The 20,387-nt window shown below is 39.7% G+C and overlaps 1 protein-coding gene across 3 annotated transcripts in view; it reads right to left on the bottom strand.

Annotated features, from left to right (window-relative positions):
- Nucleotides 1–14,783: 14,783 nt before the first annotated feature.
- ACOX3 (acyl-CoA oxidase 3, pristanoyl) overlaps nt 14,784–20,387 on the bottom strand; it is a 76,830-nt gene continuing 71,226 nt past the window's right edge. For all 3 annotated transcript variants that reach the window (XM_063457732.1, XM_063457731.1, XM_063457733.1), the window contains exons 17-18: nt 18,843–18,929; nt 14,784–15,378 (exon numbers count right to left, since the gene is read on the bottom strand). In XM_063457732.1, coding sequence (XP_063313802.1) covers nt 15,259–15,378; nt 18,843–18,929 — 207 coding nt within the window. In that variant the 3' untranslated portion in view covers nt 14,784–15,258. The remainder of the gene's footprint in view (nt 15,379–18,842; nt 18,930–20,387) is intronic.

Below are 20,387 nucleotides of genomic sequence, written 5' to 3'. Positions count from 1 at the left end.
CCTCACATACCTGTCTCTTGCTCTGTCTCCATTTGTTTAAAAATACATAGGAATTAAGGAGAGCGCAGGTAACTTGTTTTTCTTTGGTTTTTACTATATATGGTGGCTGATGTGTACTGTTTTATTAATGCCTGGATGTCCAGCTGTCACATTATCGTGAAACACTCTAAGTACCTCCTCTCTTTCCAGTAATGGAATAAACAACCTATCTCAAGGTTTATCATTATGTGACTGGGCTGTCATTATAGCACAAAGAAGAGGAGAAGACAAGGAAAGAACCGTGGAGGCAATGATACATTCAGGTGGTATAATGGGAGCGGTCTCTTGTTCTTGTTCTGCCTCTAGGTCAAATTGCCTAGATAGGGCATCAGCCTTAAAGTTCTTAGGATCTGGTCTGTACGTGATGATAAAGTTAAAGCATGACAAGAACAACGGCCATCTAGCTTGTCTAGAAGACAGCCTTTTAGCATCACCAATGTATGCCAAGTTTTTGTGATCAGTTATGATCAGAAATGGATCCCTGGAACCTTCTAAAAGATGTCGCCATTCTTTCAGAGTTAGGGTAATGGCTAACAATTATCTGTTACCAATATATAGTTATGCTCCGCTGGCAACAACTTTCTAGAAAAGAACCCACAAGGATGCAAAGGGGTATCCTGACTCTCCCTCTGAGTACTCCTGAGTCTACCTCTAGTATGAATGGTTTGCTAGTGACAGGGTGTACCATATGTCAGCAGAAGTGAATAATTTCTTAAGTAGCTCAAAACCTTCTTTAGACCATATATTACAGTTAACCCCCTTATGTGTCACATTGGTGATGGGGGCTATCACAGTAGAGAAACCTTTGATGAATCTCCTATAGTAATTTGCAAACCCAATAAACCTTTGAATGGCTTTTAACCTATTGGGTAATGGCCAATGTAGAACGGCTTCTAGTTTGCGTGGGTCCATCTGAAAACCATAGGCTGAGATATTATAGTCCAAGAACTGAACTTCCATCTGGTCAAATAGACATTTGTCAAGTTTGCAATCTAGCTCCTTTTTTTTTAAGCAAAGTTTGCAACACTTGTTTAACATGCCCATGATGAGTCTGGATATCGGCGGAATAAATGAGTATATCATCCAGATATACCAATACGAAAGTATAAATGTAGTCTATGAGAACATCATTAATGAGATCCTGAAATACGGCTGGGGCATTGCATAAGTCGAAGGGCATGACAAGATACTCACAGTGACCATTTCTCGTGTTAAATGCAGTTCTCCATTCATGTCCCTGCTTAATCCTTACCAAATTATAAGCACTTTTTGTTTGGTAAACACCTTAGCGCCCTGGAGTCTGTCAAAAAATTCTGAGATAAGGGGAATGGGATAAGCATTTTTTGATTGTGATCTTGTTTAATGCCCTATAATCAATACACGGCCATAACTCTCCTCCTTTCTTGGTAACAAAAGATTTACATATGTGGCCTTTTTTGTAGAGACTCTTTTTTTTTTTTATATTCTTTATTTTTGCAGTGCGTGAGTTGATAACAAACAGTTGAGAGGTACCCCAAAGGCAATCCTTCAACGTAATGTCATATGAACATAGAGGTACATGTGAAAACAAGCACATTTTTATATTTAAGGATTCTCGTTGTAGCTTTAGCAGGTTAAGATTGCCACCGTATTTTGTGTTATCTAGCAAATTATTAGTTAAGCGTTTACATGGCAATAGGAAATAAATTGAAACTAGCTTGGCTCCGGTCTAAACATACTTTCTGATTTAAGTACAAGCTTAAGTCATGCTAATTCGGCATATAAGGTAGAGAGATGCAAGTTAAACATTTTCAACTGGAGATGCAAGTAATTGCGAGTCTGGTAGATAATCAGTACTGACATGCTAGGCTGGGTATGCATACAATCTAAAATACTGCGTTGAAGATTTTACTCATGAGTAAACACGTAAAAAATTGAACAGATAGAAGATCGCTGGTGATACAACAGGTATAAATGTGAGTTATGCTATGCTGGGCAGTGATCGTATGTCAATGTCTGCCTAGCAATGTGTGATATGTGTGCACCCTGAGCCTTGGTATGGCGGGAATGGACAGGAAGGTGCTTACGAGTGATTCGTGTAGTGTGCAGGAGGAGGCCTCCGGTTGTCGGTTGCAGGGTGTAAGGTATTAGTGCGAACAAAAAAGAAAATAAAATTAAATTAAATATAACAGTTTGAGTCCTCTCTTTGAACTGAAACGTCCGCCTTGCCCTTTACAGCGGTACCAGCGCCGGTCTTCGATCAGCCGACTCCACACGTGGGCCACTTGAGATGGACAGGCTCTGTGACTGGCAGGGTTATAGGCCCCTCTCCGGAGTGGGTTCTCCCGGTAGTCTGCTGTACCGTAGCTTGGTAGGGCTCTTGGGCCCGGATTGCAGAGTGTTGGCTTGCTGGCCAGAGATGTTGTGTCCTGGTGCTTTGCTGGGGCTTTGTGGCTGCCCGGCATTCACTTTCGCATAGACATGGGAGCGGGTGCTTGGTTGCCGCCGTTTGCCCTGCCGGGTGGCGGCTTTGTGGGCTCGTGGCAGGGGTCTATAGTGACGGCGCCGGGTTGTGGGGCGGATCCAGTGGGCCACCGTTCTAACTGCTTGATCGTGGGTTAGCCCCTGTTGGCGGAGTAGTGTCCAGAAGCGCTCACAGAGCTGCTCGAAAGTGTCCTGGGATCCTGCCCTTGGTCTGGTGTGTTCGGCCCTCGAGTCGGGTTGCTGTTGAGCCGCCATCTTGGCCGGGCCTTGGAGGCGCGGTTTCCCCGCGGGTGGAGACGCAGGTAAGCGTGTCGTCTGTTGCCGCAATCTGCTTTTCCCGTGGGGACCGGGATGGCCTCCGCCGATGTCCAGCGGGTCTCGTGGGGAGGCTTTTACGGTGTCTGCCATTTTGATTGGCGCACCCAGGTAGGCCTCGGAGTTCAGGTCGCTTGTGGTGTGTTGAATACCCTCTTAATGGGAAGCTTTAATCTGCGTGCGGGTGCCGTGATATCCCTCACTGGCAAAAAGGGGGGGGGGGTACTGCAGCCCCTTCCACCTCCCATGTGCCGCACTGCTGGCTGCAGGGAGACCGGCCGTATCTCCTCCGCCGTGCCCGCATGCAGGTCCAGAGGGAAGCTTCAGGTTCTGACCACCTATCGAGTGACGGGACGTCTCACAAGGTGTCTCTCAGGATTACAGAGTGGTTCTAGTCAGATCGGAGCCCTGTTTTTCGGGTGAGAGGTCGTTTTTTTTTATTTGTTTGCTTGCCCTTTGCAGGAGCTCCCTTCATGTGCGACTTGTCTGCATGGCGGTCAGGCCCCGCCCCCTTTGTAGAGACTCTTTAATGTATTCTTCCATAACTCTACTTTCCTGTGGTGATAAGGTATATACTCCCCCTTTAGGGGGTATAGTATCAGGTAACAGATCTATGGAGCAATCATAGGATCTGTGAGGGGGTAGCGTATCAGTGTGACTTTTATTAAACACTTCTTTAATCTCCCTATAATGCACAGGAATTTCAGTAGACTGAGGCTTAGGAGTAGGTAGATTAATTATACCTACTCTTTTAGTAATAGGTAACATACATCTCTCTTTACATTCTGTACCCCATTCCAGCATTTCCCCTTTAGCCCAATCAACACGGGGTTATGCTTAACAAGCCATGGTAATCCAAGTACAAAGGGGAAGCAATTATCTGTAACACTCCTATCGTGACAGTTATAGGTAGTGTTTTGTGGGTAATTAAAGGCTGAGAGAGTGGTCTCCCATCAATGGCCTCGATGGCCAGGGGTGATGATCTCTCCTTGATGGGTATGAGGTGTTTACTGGCAAATTGCATGTTTACTGCCAAATCTACTTTGGGTGGTACCAGGGGACATATACATCACACCTAAGGCCAGTCTCCTAATGGTTCTTAGGTGGGTACGTTTTCCGGACGAATGGGAGAAGCATTTCTTATGTGTCCTTTCTTGCCACAGTATAGGCAGAGGCCTTCTTTTCTCCTAAACTTTTTCTCTGCCTCCGACAGTCTCAAAACCCCTAACTGCATAGGTTCAGGTTCAGATTGTACAGAAGGGCCAGGGACAACAGGATTGGAGAAGTGAGGTGCCTGTGACATATTCATACGTGTGGTTCTATTTCTAGTTATCTCCCTGTTCCAAAGTCGGTTATCGATATGCATCACATAAGTGATGTATTCATTTAACCTCTTCGGGTCTAAAATTTGCAATTCCATATATAGACATACATACCCCTTTTCTAGTGTTTGCCATGAAAGGACAAAATATGGTGGACATCTTGTATCTAAATTTGACCTTGAAATTAACCTTAAAAATGTTTAGAATCAATAATTTTTTACATAAACCAGAGTCAAGATGAATGTTTTTCTTCAAACTATAAAAAAAACATATCAAGTAAACAATAACCCATCTTCCGTGGAATATGCATATTTTGTCAATTAGTCATGTGTTTTTATGAAATATACTTTCATTATGGCCAACTCCGATGTGTCACATTGTAAAAAATTTTTAATTTAATTGATCAGGTTATTCTGATTGCTGGTATGTATAGTTTCAGTTGTAGTTGGTGAACTTGCATCTAGTGAAGTTTAAAGATGGTGGGGTGTTGCCCATGCCAGACGTGCTGGGTGTTACCGGCCTTAACCTGATGCAGAGTAGGATTAACCATAAGGCGACTCAAGGCTGCTGACTAGGACCCAGAGGTTATACAGGGGTCCTAGAAACCATGAAGTTGGGATGCCATGCTCAATTCAAAACCAGCTGCATCTTCAATCATCAGACTCAGTGATTCGTTTCAGTACAAAGGCAATTTGTCCAAATTTGGGTCCATTAAGTGATGAGACATATTGCACCTTAATTATAAACCAAACGAGCTGCGCAATGCTGAACATGTTTTGATTTGTGATTCTGAATTCTGCTGCTGGTGCCAAAAAAAAGTAATGATTGATGGGAGGTAGAAAACAAAAAGCCTAGAGCACAGTCAATAATGTTGATTTTATTCACAAATCAAGTGAGAAGTGACCAATAAAGCTAACAAAAACAGCAGTAAAAATAATAAATAAAAACTCTATATTTATACATACCGTGTATTATATATAATTATTTACTTTTTAGTGCTATTTTATTTCAAACAAACAATGGGTAATTAAACAGTCGGCTACCTGAGGCAGCAAACATCGTAATGGAAAGGGGACTCCATTTACACCCCAAATGAGAAGCACAGGGAAACTTAAAAGAAAACAGGGACCAAATTAGAGTACCGTATATACTCGAGTATAAGCCGACCCGAATATAAGCCGAGGCCCCTAATTTTATCCCAAAAAACTGGGAAAACTTATTGACTCGAGTATAAGACTAGGGTGGGAAAGGCAGCAGCTACTGGTAAATTTCTAAATAAAATTAGATCCTAAAAAAAATATATTAATTGAATATTTATTTACAGTGTGTGTATAATGAATGCAGTGTGTGCGTATGTGTGTGTGTATGAGTGCAGCGTGTGTGTATGAGTGCAGTGTGTGTGTATGAGTGCAGTGTGTGTGTGCATGAATGCAGTGTGTGTGTGCATGAATGCAGTGTGTGAATGCAGTGTGTGCAGGGCCGGTGCAAGGATATTTGCCGCCGTAGGCAAAACATTTTTTGCCGCCCCCTCCCCCCCCCCATATGTCCTGACTTCCCCTCCTCCTCCCTCAGTGGTCCTTACCTCCCCACCCCCGTGTTCCTTCATTCCCCCCCCCAGTGGTCCTGACTCACCCCTCCCCTAGTGGTCCTTACCCTCCCCTCCCCTAGTGGTCCTTACTTCCCCCTCCCCTCCCATAGTGGTCCTTATCCCACCCCCTCCCTCTCATAGTGGTCCTTATCCCCTTTCTCCCTCCCATAGTGTTCCTTATCCCCCCCCATCCCTCCCATAGTGGTCCATATACCCCCCCCCTCCCTCCCATAGTGGTCCTTACCCCCCCCCTCCCTCCCATAGTGGTCCTTATACCCCCCCTCCCTCCCATAGCGGTCCTTATACCCCCCTCCCTCCCATAGTGGTCCTTAACCCACCCCCTCCCTCCCATAGTGGTCCTTATACCCCCCCCCCCCCCCTCCCATAGTGGTCCTTATACCCCTTTTTTTTTTATTATTAATTTTTTTTTATTATTTTATTTATATTTTTTTTCGTCCCCCCTCCCTGCTTGATATATGGCAGGGAGGGGGGCTCTCCTTCCCTGGTGGTCCAGCATTGGTAGTTCAGTGGGGGGAGAGGGGTGCTGGCAGAGTGTTACTTACCTTTCCTGCAGCTCCTGTCAGCTCTCTCCTCCTCCGCGCGGTCTGTGCAGCTCCCTCTGTCTGCTCCCAGTGTAAGTCTCGCGAGAGCCGCGGCTCTCGCGAGACTTACACTGGGAGCTGACCGAGGTGCTGAACGGACGGCGCGGAGGAGGAGAAAGCTGACAGGAGCTGCAGGAAAGGTAAGTACAGCTCTGCCAGCACCCCTCTCCCCCAGTCTGTATTATGGCAATGCAAATTGCCATAATACAGACTCTGACTCGAGTATAAGCCGAGTTGGGGTTTTTCAGCCCAAAAAATGGGCTGAAAAACTCGGCTTATACTCGAGTATATACGGTATTTAGAAAACTGGGCAGACGATGGGCTGAATGGTTCTTATCTGCAGTCGAATTCTATATTTCTAGGTTAGCTTGTGCCAAATGACAAACGAATAGCGGATATAGTAGAAAATTGTGAAGAACCAACATAATATAGTCCACAATTTTCTGTATCAAATACTCTTGCTTAGACTTGGAGTTAAATCCACAGGTATATAAAAAAAAGATCAGAAAAAATGAACGAATGGTGCTGACGAATATACAAGGTGGAACACTAATATACAACGTGTGAATGCCCACTCTCATGATCTGGAGTTTCAAACCAGTTCCAATTTAGATGGCGTGCAATAGCATATTTCCAATTTGTGGATCAATGCGTCTTGTGAGTAACAGCCAGTGGTAAAAGTGCAATAATTCTCAAAAGAAACACAAAACAAACAATAGTGTGATATTGTAATCTAATGTGAGAAATATGATAAATAAGAAACAAGCTCACAAGAAAGGAGCTTAGATCTTAAGCTCCGTGTATCAGATGTATGATGGTATAATCCCCACCATATGAATCAGGAATATATAACAGAGATAACCGATAAATCAAAATACACAAGACTCAATAGTCGAGTACTGAAACAGGGAAATGTATGTGCTCAAATAGGAACAAAGGGGAGTTAACTATTAAAAGTACACTGCTACATAATTAATGCACTTAAAGAAACAGAACAAAAATATATATATATATTATTTACAAAGCGCCAGCAAATTCCATAGAGCTGTACAATGGGTAAACAGATAGCGCCCGTGGGATTCAAACACATAAGGATTTGTTTAAAAAATGGAGGAAGAAGTAACTGCTGAGCTACAGCCGGCATCTACTCTCTGTGTACATACATATACTTAGCCACATAAACACGCATCCTACGTTGACAGGCACAGATATAGCTGCCCATCAAACCCTAGCTCCATTAAATATTATGCCTATGCCAAAATTTACATTACATCGTTACGTAGGCTGAAAAGAGACATGTGTCCATCAAGTTCAGCCTTCCTCACATTTCTTTATTGCTGTTGATCCAAAAGAACGCAAAAAAAAAAGGAAATTCATTTTGAAGCACCTCTAATTTTGCAACAAACTAGGTAGAAATATTTACTTTTGACCCCAGAATGGCAGTCAGATTTATCCTTGGATCAAGAAGCATTTACCCTACATTAAAAGATTATTACATTGAATATTCTGTTTTTGCAAGTATGCACCTAGTTGCTGTTTGAACATCATTTGTCATTACATGACAAAAAAATACTGGTAAGAATAATTGAGCAATAGATCAATTTATATAAACATCAACTAATATATTGGCTGTCAAACAGCAAACAACAAGAATTTATAAATGCATGCAAAATAAATTGAAAATGTTTACCATCAACATATAAATGGATTTAAAGCAAAAGAACAAACAAAAAGATAATCATGTCTCTCAATATTTAAATTGATCGCTACCATGACATAATTTTGCCACAAACTTACGTTTTCCACTCCCCTATAAAACTGTCAGGATTATGGTTTGATCCAGCACGTAGAACTGTATAGCACGGAAGACAAATAAGTAATGTATTACCGGTCCTTAGAATGGCCGGATTTAATGTACATAGAATAGTCAAAAATACTAGCCGAGGTCAGGGAACACAGAAAGGGACGCAGCAATGAGGAAAGCCAGGAGTCAGGATACCAGAATATAGAGAAGTCAATAAACAAAGCCAAAGTCAAAAACCAGGTAGAAAACTAATAACAGGAACGCGCTCTCGGACAACCACAAGGGAAACTATGACAGGGCACTGAGCAGGATGAGAACTGGGCCTAAATACCCCTCCTTTAGTTCTGATAGGCTGTAACCGGCCTTTGGCCCAAAAGTCAGTTACCAGGTTTCATTTGCATAATTGCTGCTCAGCATTAACCCTTCTGTGGATTAGGTTGCTGCTCGGCACAACTTTTCCTGTGTGGACCGTAAATGTCATTAACCACATTTCTATAAGCGGATCAATACGTGACAAAAACCAAGTGTACCAGGGAACTCTGCAATTCACTTGATAAAGCCTTGAGTAAAGGTGAAACATTATGGATTATTTCACTTTTTATTGCCATACAATGAAGCATTGTTTTGGCTTACACCTATACTGGATTTGGCCATTTAAAATTTGTTTTGTTTTATATAATTTTTATTGTTGCTTTTATTTTATTTTTGTTCCTGGCAGCTTTGTGAAGAACTCTCCTATCGATTCCAGAACATGTGATCCCTGGTGGGGTTTATACAACCTATGCTGAATATCTTGAGCAGGTCAAGCTGCTCAACTAAACATAAATACGGCTCAATTATACTTTATCCATTTACTGCAACAGAGCGCTCTATATTGTATATCCTTTTACTTACATGTGTATACTTTTGTGTGTTTTTTTTTTTTAACCAACGAATATATCCATAAAGTGGAGATTATACCACCATACACCTGACATATTGAGTGTAAGTCTTAAGCTCCATTCTTGCGAGTCTGTTTCCTACTTATCGTAATTTTTCACATTAAAATACAATACGATGCTATGGTTGTTTCTTTTTTTTTTTTTAATTACTGCACATCAACCACTGGCTGTTACAAGACACATTGATCCACAAGTGAGAAACATACAGCTGCACACCATTTAAACTGGAGATGGTTTGAAGTAGATCATTTTAGTGGGCATTCACAAATTGTACATGTTCTGAGTTCCACCTTGTATAATAATATGCACCATTGGTTCTTTTCTTGATTTTGCACCCATAATATAACTTCAAGTCTCACCAGAAGCAAGAATATTTGATACAAAAAAATTGTGGAAGATGTCCTTTTTGACTCTGTTCATAATTAAAGTGAACCTGAATTTTATTTTATTTTTTTTACTTCTCTTAAATAGCCATCATATACATTGAATACATCATTTATCAGGTACATGATGTATTCAATGTGGGAGAAAGACCTATGAACAATCTTATTTATTTTCTTTCAACTCTATACATTTGCTAGCAAAACCGGTAGCACAATGTACAGACAAAATTGTATGCTCTTTAAAATGAGCATAAGTTGTAGGGAAGGGGTTGAAGGGACCCTTTAAAGTGCAGTTTTTTGGGGCACCTCGGCAGAAAATGCACAACCTGCATTATTTTATCTAATTGTGTATAACCTGTAAATATTGTGACAATAACTCTTTAGATAATTTCCCTACCACATATGTTATGATCACAGTAGTATTTTACCATTTTCTTAACATAGACACATCTGCTTTTTTCTTAAGAAGGAAAACTACTTTTCAATTTAAAATAAAAAATGTTGAATAAAAGCAAACAATTAAATAATAACAGAAAACAAAACGAAACCACAGTAGGTAATTTCTATACCAAGCTCCCTAACTACCCATGGGTGAATACAATGAGCATTTTGCTAAATTTGCTGTAATTTATGTTAATTGCTCTAGTAAAGTGGATTGCATATCCACAGTCAATGGTGCTTTCATTGCTATATAATGAATAACTGAACTTAAAATTCCCTCTTTTTTCTGATCATTGATAACCAAGGTTTCAGAGTTCAATATACCAATATGTCCTACTTTGATATTTTTGGCATTAGTGCTGTTTCATTTGATAGTTTTATTTTATTTTCTATGAAGAAGGAATGTTGATTGGAAATCCTTCAACAGTCACTGAAGTCTGTCTGAGACCTACTCTAGAAATATGTTCTTTCACTATCTGTCTTCCTTGTTTCCATGTTAATTTGTATTTTGGAACAAGGAATTTGATTATTTTAATTGCTTAATACTTTTACAATTTGACCAGGAAACTACATTTACCTGCCCTCTGACCAGACTTCAATTGTCCAACTCCTCTTACCTTGGATGATTCCTAAGAATTCTTGGCTGTAAATGGTAATCAGACCTGGTTCCTGATTAGAGCTGAATTCGGCAAACTTACTATTTCGTATTTAGCTGAGAAACAATTAAAAAAAAAAAAATTCTGTCTTAAAAATCCCAACAATTTATATGTGGTTCTCTGCTCACGGCAACGTAAGGTTTAGCAATTTAAGCACAAGAGCACTTCTAACTATTAACCTCTCCTTTTACTGCCTGACTTTTTCTGAGTACATTTTACACTAGCACTCCAATTGTTTTCTTTTTTGGAATGTCAGCCACCTTCTGTGATGGACAAACTTATCTTTGAACGCTGGCTTCAGTTCACACCCCTGAGTTATGATTCCATTTAAACTCCATAATCTAAAAACCAGTAAAAAAAATGTCAAATGCTTTTGACTGCTTTAGTATGGATGACAACTACGTATACATTTACAATAAATATGTGGCCACTATAGACCTCAAAACTGCTGAGGCTTGGGGAGTTTCAGCAGTGTTTGTATTAGTCATCCAGCAATCATCTATTTTGGAGTGAATTTAGCACAACTTGGCGCCACTTGGGAGTTAGAAAATACCACAAGGAGCTTTATGTTGATATTTCTCGGCCACACTACTGATGTACGATTATATTTATCTATAGCAGACGTGTCAACTTCAAGCAGGAGTTGCAAACGAATGCATCTTGAGCTTCTGATGAACTAGGATTCTCCGAATTCATTGCCAGACTTTAAGTACATGTGTATTACGGGGATTGTACTTTCACAATAAGAGAGCTAGCTGGAAGAGATCATGATAAAGAAATATATATTTTCGGATAATAAAATTGCAATGACAATTTTCTTAATGTGGGTAACAGCTATATAATAAGGCAGTGTAACAGTATATGAATTGCAAATACTGACACGGACAGGGGACTCATGAAAAACATTAAATAGCAAGCAAAAATGTAATAGTGATTAAACATAATTTATTTTATTATTTTTTTTTTTAATAAGGATTGTTAAACAATTACTATTCTTTGTGAAAAATACATCATATTCAACAATTTTTTATTTATATAAAAATGGACGGCTAAAAATCAAAACATTGTTATTTTTGTTATATAACAAACATTGTTATAATATCAGGTCAAAGGTAAATGTATTTTATCAGGAACTCATTCGCCATTATTGTATTATTCAAAAAGCCATAGTCAAAACATGGAATGTTGTTCATGTGGCTTTTTCACCTTCGGTTTACATATTTTGCTAAGATTCCTGATGGTGACAACACTGCTTGGGATGTGATGCCTCAGGGGAGCTGTTCTCTCTTCTGCCTTCAGTCTCTGTTGCTTCAGCTGTTGTTAGGAACCACATCAGTACAGTACCACAGCACATATGTACAATAAGAAGGTCTGCAGAGGATACTCCAAAACTGTGGCAACCTCTATAGAATGTGTCTCACAATAAGATAATACCAGATTCACTGCTGTCACTAGCTGACTAAGCTTGATAGCAGAAGCTCTGCCTTTCATCAAGTTTGGCATTTTTCACATGACTAAGCAATCCCTACTTCGTGTTATGAAAGTTTTTGACAGCATTTACATTTTCAGGAAAATTCCAACACAGTCAATATCAGCATTCTATGTGTTTATCTTTATAGATGATAATAAATTACACAATAGCAAGCATGTTTACTCAACAAATGGACTTTCAAAATCAAAGGAAATACACTGTGGCTTGAATGTCCAATTGTAAGCTCTTCAGATGCTGGTGGACTAGCCCAGTGGTTCCCAAACCAGTCCTCAACGCACCCCTACCAGTCCAGGATTTATGGATCACCCAGTTGTGTCTAAGGTGTTTTTAGAAAAAAAAAAAAAAAAAAACACCTTAGACACAACTGGATAATCTCTAAATCCTGGACTGGTAGGGGTGCTCATTGAGGACATGTTTGGAAACCATTGGGCTAGGGCATTCATGAATCTATAGCACCCTGCAAATGTTGAAGTATTGTCTAACAGGGTCCTCGGGTAACCCAAGCTAAAGGCACTTAACGGACTAAAAGAAACTGGTACTACATTCATACATTGTGATATTACATAATCACTTGGGAAGGCTTCAAGAAAAATAATGGCTTTCCACTCGGCTTTGGTGGTTCCCAAGAACTCCTGATGGTGGATTTTGGAATTTTCTAAATGTGCCACGAAATGAATGATAATGCTCAAATTGAAGTACATGAGGACTAGCCTGGGTTTCCATTATATTTCAAGCAATCATTTACATTGAGGAAATCATAACAGACTACATTGAGTTTAATAGCTTTGTAAATTGTTCTGGGTCTTCTGTATTATTTGTCTTTGTTGCCTGGGGACATTTAATGGAGCAGATTTTGGAGCACATCACTTTATAATGGAAGCCTTCCCACATGATTTAAAGTAACACATGTATTCCTGACACATAGTGACAAAATCATTATTTAGGTTCCCTTTCCCCCCTCTCTTTACATAAAAAATGCATTTCATTAACATTTTTTCCAGTGCTGTTTTGCACTGCGCCAATCCGCATCTATGTGGAGTGGACAGTGTCTCCATGCACACTGCACAGCACTGACCCAGAAAGCACCTGTAATCATTTTCACTTAGCTGCCAAATAACATTTGCTTCAAGAGAAAGAATAAGGGATTGTGGAAGTTAAACACTCCCTTTTAATCACATTACCATATGTTCTTAACAGATATTACCACATTTCTATTAATGCACACCTCTTATCACAGTAGTTTGGAAAATAAATCCTTATATTGACATGTGCTCATTCATTCCTGATGCCAAGAGAGTAAATTGAAGAACTCTGAAAAGCCTGTTTAACAGGGACTTATTTGGTACTTACTATGAAATGAATATCACAAATGTATTTGTTATATTTCTGAAGGTAGATTTATATTCCTAGTTAGGTTTCAAGTTGGCACATACTGAAGGATTGCAGAAGGCAGATTTTATATAGCATAATCATCTACTGGATACTTTATTTTAGAGTAACACTGAACACACATCAAGCTTCTGGCATCTCCATACATTTCATGCTGATGCTTGGCAGAAAAGAGATTCAAATTTGAATGTATTTATATTCAAAGCCCCCAGTGGCTGTGTGACTGAGGCATGAAAACTGCAAAATGTAAAAGTGCAGTTTCTCAGAAAAGGTACCGTTTTCATCAGCATGGCAAAGGGGATCTACACCCCAAATCACTTCTTTAAAATGATGCTTACAATGATACTTCATATTAAGATGTTAAATGTGGGTAGGTTCAAGAATTTAACTAAAGTGCAGAAACGTGTTAAAGGAAAGTTATGGTTCAGGAAATTAAATATGGGTTGATGTGTGTTAGAATATGTAAACCATCAAAGTTATGGAAGTGTAGCGTTACTTACCTTATCCAGGGGCCGGCCGCGGTCCTCTCTTCGAGTCGCGCGCGGTCCTGCTGCTGCACGAGCCGCGCGCGGCTCATCCGACGGCTGCAACAAGAAGGCGGGCAGTGACCGCGAGAAGCTGTCACGTGTCCCGCCTGAATCTAAGAGCGCGCCGCGGGTCTAGGGCACGCTCTTAAATAAACAGTGGGAGCCTAAATTGGCAAAAGGCTCCCATTGGCCCCTGTCATGCCACACTCCCCATACACTTCCCCATTGGGGGTGTGGATATGACAGGAGACAATCACATTAATTTAGAAGGTACTTATACTCACCTTTTTCCCTTAGTCCTTGCCCTATCGTGGTTTCTGTTGCAGTTCCCTTTAGCGCTTGTTGTGTTCCGTTGTGTTCCTTCGTATTGACCTTGGCTTTGTTTCTGACTACGTTATCTCTTTATCCTTATCTGTTCTATTTGCCGGCTTGCCGTTTGCGGTGTACCAGACCCCGGCTAGTCCTAGTTTACGCTGTCTCTTTGTGCTCTTGACCTCGGATCGTTCCTGACTCTGTCTCCTCTCATATACGTCGAGTCCGGCCATTCTAAGGTCCGGTAGACGTATCTCTCCTCTCTCTGTGTTGTCTTTTGTTGAGTTGAATCCTGCGAGTTGGGGTATATTTTCGTTACAGGAAGCCAATCACACAGTCTTTTCCACATCTACTCTGTAAACTTATCTTCAATGAATACATTACTGAGACTGCCCAATGAATATGCCACCTGTTCGAAGAATGTCAACATCGTTGAATACACCGTATTTGTACTGCAAGCATGTTACAATAATGACATGCAAACTGTGGGAGACAGTTTCACTTGTAGGAGAATGCAAACACACCCACATGAGCTCTCTGCTCATGCCTAGTAAATGTCTAGCACATGACATGTGGTGTGGAATGATTTGGTGTGTATTAAGACAGCAACCAGGTGTTGATTGAAGACTAAAAATGTTGTAGATACTTGAAATAGGACTTTGTAAACTACAATTACTTTGCATGCATGTACACAATTGGCATTGCCCAAAGTGACCCAACACTTTCAGTGGTAAACAAAATATACATACAGTTTGTTTCCATTCTACTCCATCATGTGAGGGTATGGTAAATGTCACAACATTGATCATCAATGCTTTGTACACCCATAGGGAAATTCAAGGATACAATATTATTATTAGAACATGACATATGCCGATTAGTTAATTAATTTTTACACAAGGTTGCAAATCAGTTTTCATTCAAGACTATTCGTAAAGAACACGGTATCTCATTTAAATGTATGTCCAGTTACTTAATGTATAATCACAAGTGTGATTTTAGCTGGCCAATCACAGGTTTGTTGGCACAGAATTCCGCCCACCAAGATGGCCTTTCCAACACCTTGTCTCCTTGCAATACGGCGGACCACAGGTTCTTATACAGCTAGGATATAAAAGCAAACAAAACATCAATCAGAAAGTGAACTGAATCTCAAAAAGTTTACAGACATTCTAAGAAAAAAAAAATTAAAAATTAAAAAAATAAAAATCAGATGAACGAACCCTTATTATTTGGGGCTACTAAAATGTGAGGGCTTGGTCTGGTTGGTTGAAAAGTGTATTCACTAAACAAATAACGGTAGTGAATTGAAAACCAAATTGCAACATTTAGCCTTAGATAACAGGTTTGGAAAAACTTTCCAACTTTGGCAATATTCTGCCTTGAGTTGCAACTTGATTATTTTAGACTAATTTTGCAACTTTGTTTTCAATTCACTGCAATTTGATGGTTTGGTGAGTTAATCCCCAAGTGATCGCAAAGCTCATGTTTTGAGCTATATTTCCCATGATGCTCAGCCAACCGATGAGTAACCTTTAGGCTTGCTGAGCATCTTAAGAAATTTAGCTAGAATACTGTACCTTGATGACCAGATTATCTGCCCTTGCTTTAACCAAGTCAAAATAAGATTTTTCTCCTTTGGTTCAATAAAAAATTTAAAAAAACTCTTGAAACGAAAACTATGGCATTCTGGTTGAAGACTGTCAGTGTTGTCTAGTAAATATTTTCCGAACTAGTGGCAAATATCGCTCAGACAGATTCTGTGAAATTAGATTCAATAGTCTATGCCATAAACTCGAACTGCCAAAACAATTTAGTTAAAAAAAATATGTGTGCTGAATCCAGAAGCAAAGAAAGAAAAAAAAAAAAAAAAAAATGTGCACAAAAGACAATGCTGGTAATTATAAAAGGTCTATATGCACATTTAAAACATTACAATGATACAATACAAAGTGAATAAATGGCGCTTTAAATATATATGTAATATTTTTACCCGAAACCACACTTTAATAAATACAAGGTTTGTGCCTTTAAAAACAATAGCGTAACACTCTCAAACTAAATAACGTTAATGTGTAGTGGTTGCAACTACCTTTTTGAATTGTACCAAACAACCAAGGAAAAACGAACAAACAACAACTTTGGACATAAACATGTGTTATTGGTATACAGAACAGTAAATAATGTGTGTGTTTTAAGGGTATATTGGACCTTTTATAGTTGTGTTTTACAATTTGTGACACCAACTATATGGTGTTTTTCCGGCACAGAGTGACATTTTTAAAGAGCACAGTGCACTTTTTTGTTCAAAGTTTTTTTTTGGTTGTTCGGTACAAGTCAAAAAGTTGGTTGCAACCACTACACAATAACATTATTTAATTTAAGAGTGTTACACTATTGTTTTTAAAGGCACAGTGCACCTTATCCTTGTATTTACATTTCAAACATTGTCTGTAACCAACCTTAATGCTGCAAAAATACAAAAAACTGTTACAGATGACACGTCTACATTGTACAATAGAGGATTTAAACTTCATTAAAACCTATATTATAAAAAGAAAAGAAATTCTTCTTTTAAAGTGCACTATTTGATAAGTAGTTTAACGGATACATCAGGTTTGACAGTAAAGTTGCCCTTTATTTACTGAAATTAATCGCAAAAGCAAATTTCCACTAGGTAGCAGCAATCAGTAGTGCTTTTCTGTCAGGCACATCCCAATGCGGGCCATATGATGCTTTTACCAGCACAATGTCAGTTTGAGTTAACATGTTATGTGGCGGACGACTAAAAATCATGAAAATTAAATAGGACACAGCTGCATAAATAAAGAGATTTAACTCCTAAAAGGCAGAGATTTAAGCGGTGATGCTGAAGGAGTTGATCTATACAACAAAACTGCTTCATGAAGTGAAAGTTATTTTGGTGATTAGCATATCCCTTTAGGGCAAGCATGTCTAACCTGTGGCCTGTGGGACACATGCGGCCCACAATGGATATATTTGCGGCCCACCGGCCCTGGGGCCACTTTGTATTGTGGCTGTGACAAGCCTCAAGACAGGAAAGATATTTCCTGTCTGATTCTTGTCTTCCCTCCCACGGCCAATTGCATGCTCTCGCAGGCCAGCCAGTCCCCCTTCCCTCTTGCTTGCAGTGCCAGAGGAGCATCAGGCCTGCTTGAGCAGAGCTGGAACTGGAGGATGTGCGACTCATCTTAAGGTAGAGGAAGAGGGGGTGTGGCAGTGTATTAATTTGAGGTAAGGAGGGGACAGTGTTTTAAATTAGGGGACGGAGTGGTCAGTGTATTAATTTTAGGGAGGGGGCACTGTATTAATTTGGGGGAGGGAGGGTACCAGTATATTAGAGTTGTAGGAGGGGGAGGCAGTGTAGTAGAGTGGTGGGAGGAGGCAGTGGGTTAAATATGGAGAATGGGGGGGCAGTGTATTAAGTTAGAGTGCTGGGAGGAGGGACAGTATTTTCAATTAGAGTGGAGGGAGGAGGGGCAGGGTATTAGATTGGTTGGAGGGGGGCAATGTAATGCATTTGTGGGCAGGGTATTTGAGTGGGAGGAGCGGTAGTGTGCTAGATTGGGTTTGCATGGAGGCGCTGAACACTCCCGATGGAGATGCTGATTGTCCTCGCAGCTTTTTGCCACACATGCACAATAGCCTCCCAATGCTTTACTATAACAAAGCATTGGATTGGCTGAGATCATCAAGTTTGATGATCTCAGCCAAAGTGAAGAACACACTCATAGGACTTCAAAAACAACAAAATAACATCATTTTTTTAAAAAAATATTTTACAGCTGTGCAACAGCATACATTCACCATTTCATAACCCATTATCAAACTTTTCTTAATATGTCAAGGTAGTTGGACTGAAACATTGGTTATATGCATATGTACATCTCCTTAAAATAAATGTGCTCTTTTATTTATTTTGAAGTCATATGAGCGCGAGGATGTCCAGTGTCAGTTAGGAACTTTTTTTATACTGTACTTTTCTAAATAAACCTAAGTTACTGTACTTTTCTAAAGAAACCTAAGTTTCTATGAATACTGTAAGTTTTGTTTTTTTGCGGCCCACATAAATGTAAACTTTATTTATTTGGCCCGTGTTAGCCTTTGAGTTTGAAATGCTTGTTTTAGGGTATCGATAAAATGTTTCTGCATGACAGGTTCACTTGGAAGGTTATAGTAGTGTTGTCGTTTATTCTGCCTATCATAATGTTGAATCTGCTATCCACTGCTATATTCGTGTTTTGCTGAATGAAGACCAAGCATGCATTGACATCATAAACTACACTGATCACCATTGTCTGGGAAATCATTTTGAGTTTTATTTGCTTTCTTTTCATTTTCTACAAGTGATTGAACATTTAGTTCTGGACAGACATGTGAGTGATCTAACAAACAATATGGTACACTAGTAACTTTTTGTACCAAAAGACCACGGGAAAGTGTATTTTCTCCATACCTCCTTTATTTGACAGATATAGAAAATGCACTCACATATTAAATATAGGTTTGTACTTATACATGTTTTAAAGAAAACTACAAAATTGTACCTCTCCGTCGGATCTGCCAATAGGTGAGTTCAAAATAAAGTCTGAAGGAGCAATAGCATCCACGAGAGAGACTGCATCATCTTTCAGCTGCATGAGAAGGATACAAGTGTTGGCAAAGCTTCTCACTTTCCATAGTAACAAAGGACAAAACAAAGAGACATCAACATTTGTAGGACTTCACAAGGGTGTAACGTGAGTGGTCCCACTTGTTCAAATCCTTAACTAGTGTCCATTATGGAGCTTTACTGTTTTGGAATCTGCCGTTTTCAGAATTTCCAAGTGTTCTAATCAGCTATGAAAACTGATTTTCCTCTCCTGCCACTTTGTTGGGAGTTATTATCTACTGAATGTCTAAACATGTGACACAGTGGTAGGTATGCATGGCTAGAGCTGGTTATTAAATGCGTGTGTGTGTAAACACTAAATGTCTGTTTTTGTTTAATGTGCAATAAGATGTGTGGTTACATCACTTAGAAATCTGCTTTATTGTGTGTTTTAATTGGCCTACACAACTAAAATGAGGAAGAACTGCTGAATTGAAACATATGGAAATTAAATAGATCTGGCAACATTAAGTAGCTGTTGCCAATCAATTTTCACACACACAGACCTTGGTAACAAACTCAAGATGCACTGGCACTTCTTATCCAATACCTACTGCAACCCAAGCTTAAGGCCTAGCTTATGTTTGGATCCACTAGCCCTTTAACAAAAAACTGTGTCAAACTAAATTACCTGATCAAGTACCTTATTTATCAGGTCTGTTCTGTAAAAATACACTGAACTGTTGAACAGCATCCCTTAAAAGATTTACCTGGAAAAGGTTCTAGATGTGTGTAAATGAAGAAGAAGATTAACAAAAAAACAACAAAAAAAACAACAAAGAAAACCAAAATACAACTATGTATAACTGGCACTACCATTAAATAAAGGAACACTAGTCACCATAACCACTATGCTCCACTGTAGTGGTTATGGTGCCATTATTGTTCTGACATCTTCCCAGCATAAGTTTTCAAACTGTTTAAGAAAAGTTTAACAATTTACCTGCAGTCAACCATGCACCCATTACCGCCGCTGGAGCCTAGAAGTTCCCTGCAATAAGCTAGTCAAGCAGTACAAGGTTTAGCTCATAGGCTGAGAGCCAATTAGCTGAGGGGTTAACTCAGAGGAGCTAACAGATCTCCTTTCATGGGTCAACATTTGTTAAACCATCCTTAAACATTTCACTACTTACCAGGAGTGCCGTGGCACCCTCCCAGTGTATCATAACCACTACAGGGGGCTCTAGTAAGTATGGTACTTAGATTTTCTTTTTAAAAGATAACCTGTATTACAGTGTGTTATTTTGAATTCATACATAGTACTTTTTCCAGTACATGCAAAGTAGGACACTACACAAACAAACTAGGAATGGACAAACACCAGATGCCGCAATGTCACTGGTAGCTAACCTTCTAAATCATGAAGCAGAGACAGAAGACCAGGCATGGTATTTCCTTTTCAGAGATTTATTTCTGCACCCACAAGTACCGATTAGACTCA

This window comes from Pelobates fuscus, chromosome 6 (assembly GCF_036172605.1).
Source record: "Pelobates fuscus isolate aPelFus1 chromosome 6, aPelFus1.pri, whole genome shotgun sequence".
In the NCBI taxonomy this organism is placed as follows: domain Eukaryota; kingdom Metazoa; phylum Chordata; class Amphibia; order Anura; family Pelobatidae; genus Pelobates; species Pelobates fuscus.
This window is presented reverse-complemented; position numbering and strand designations above follow the sequence as displayed.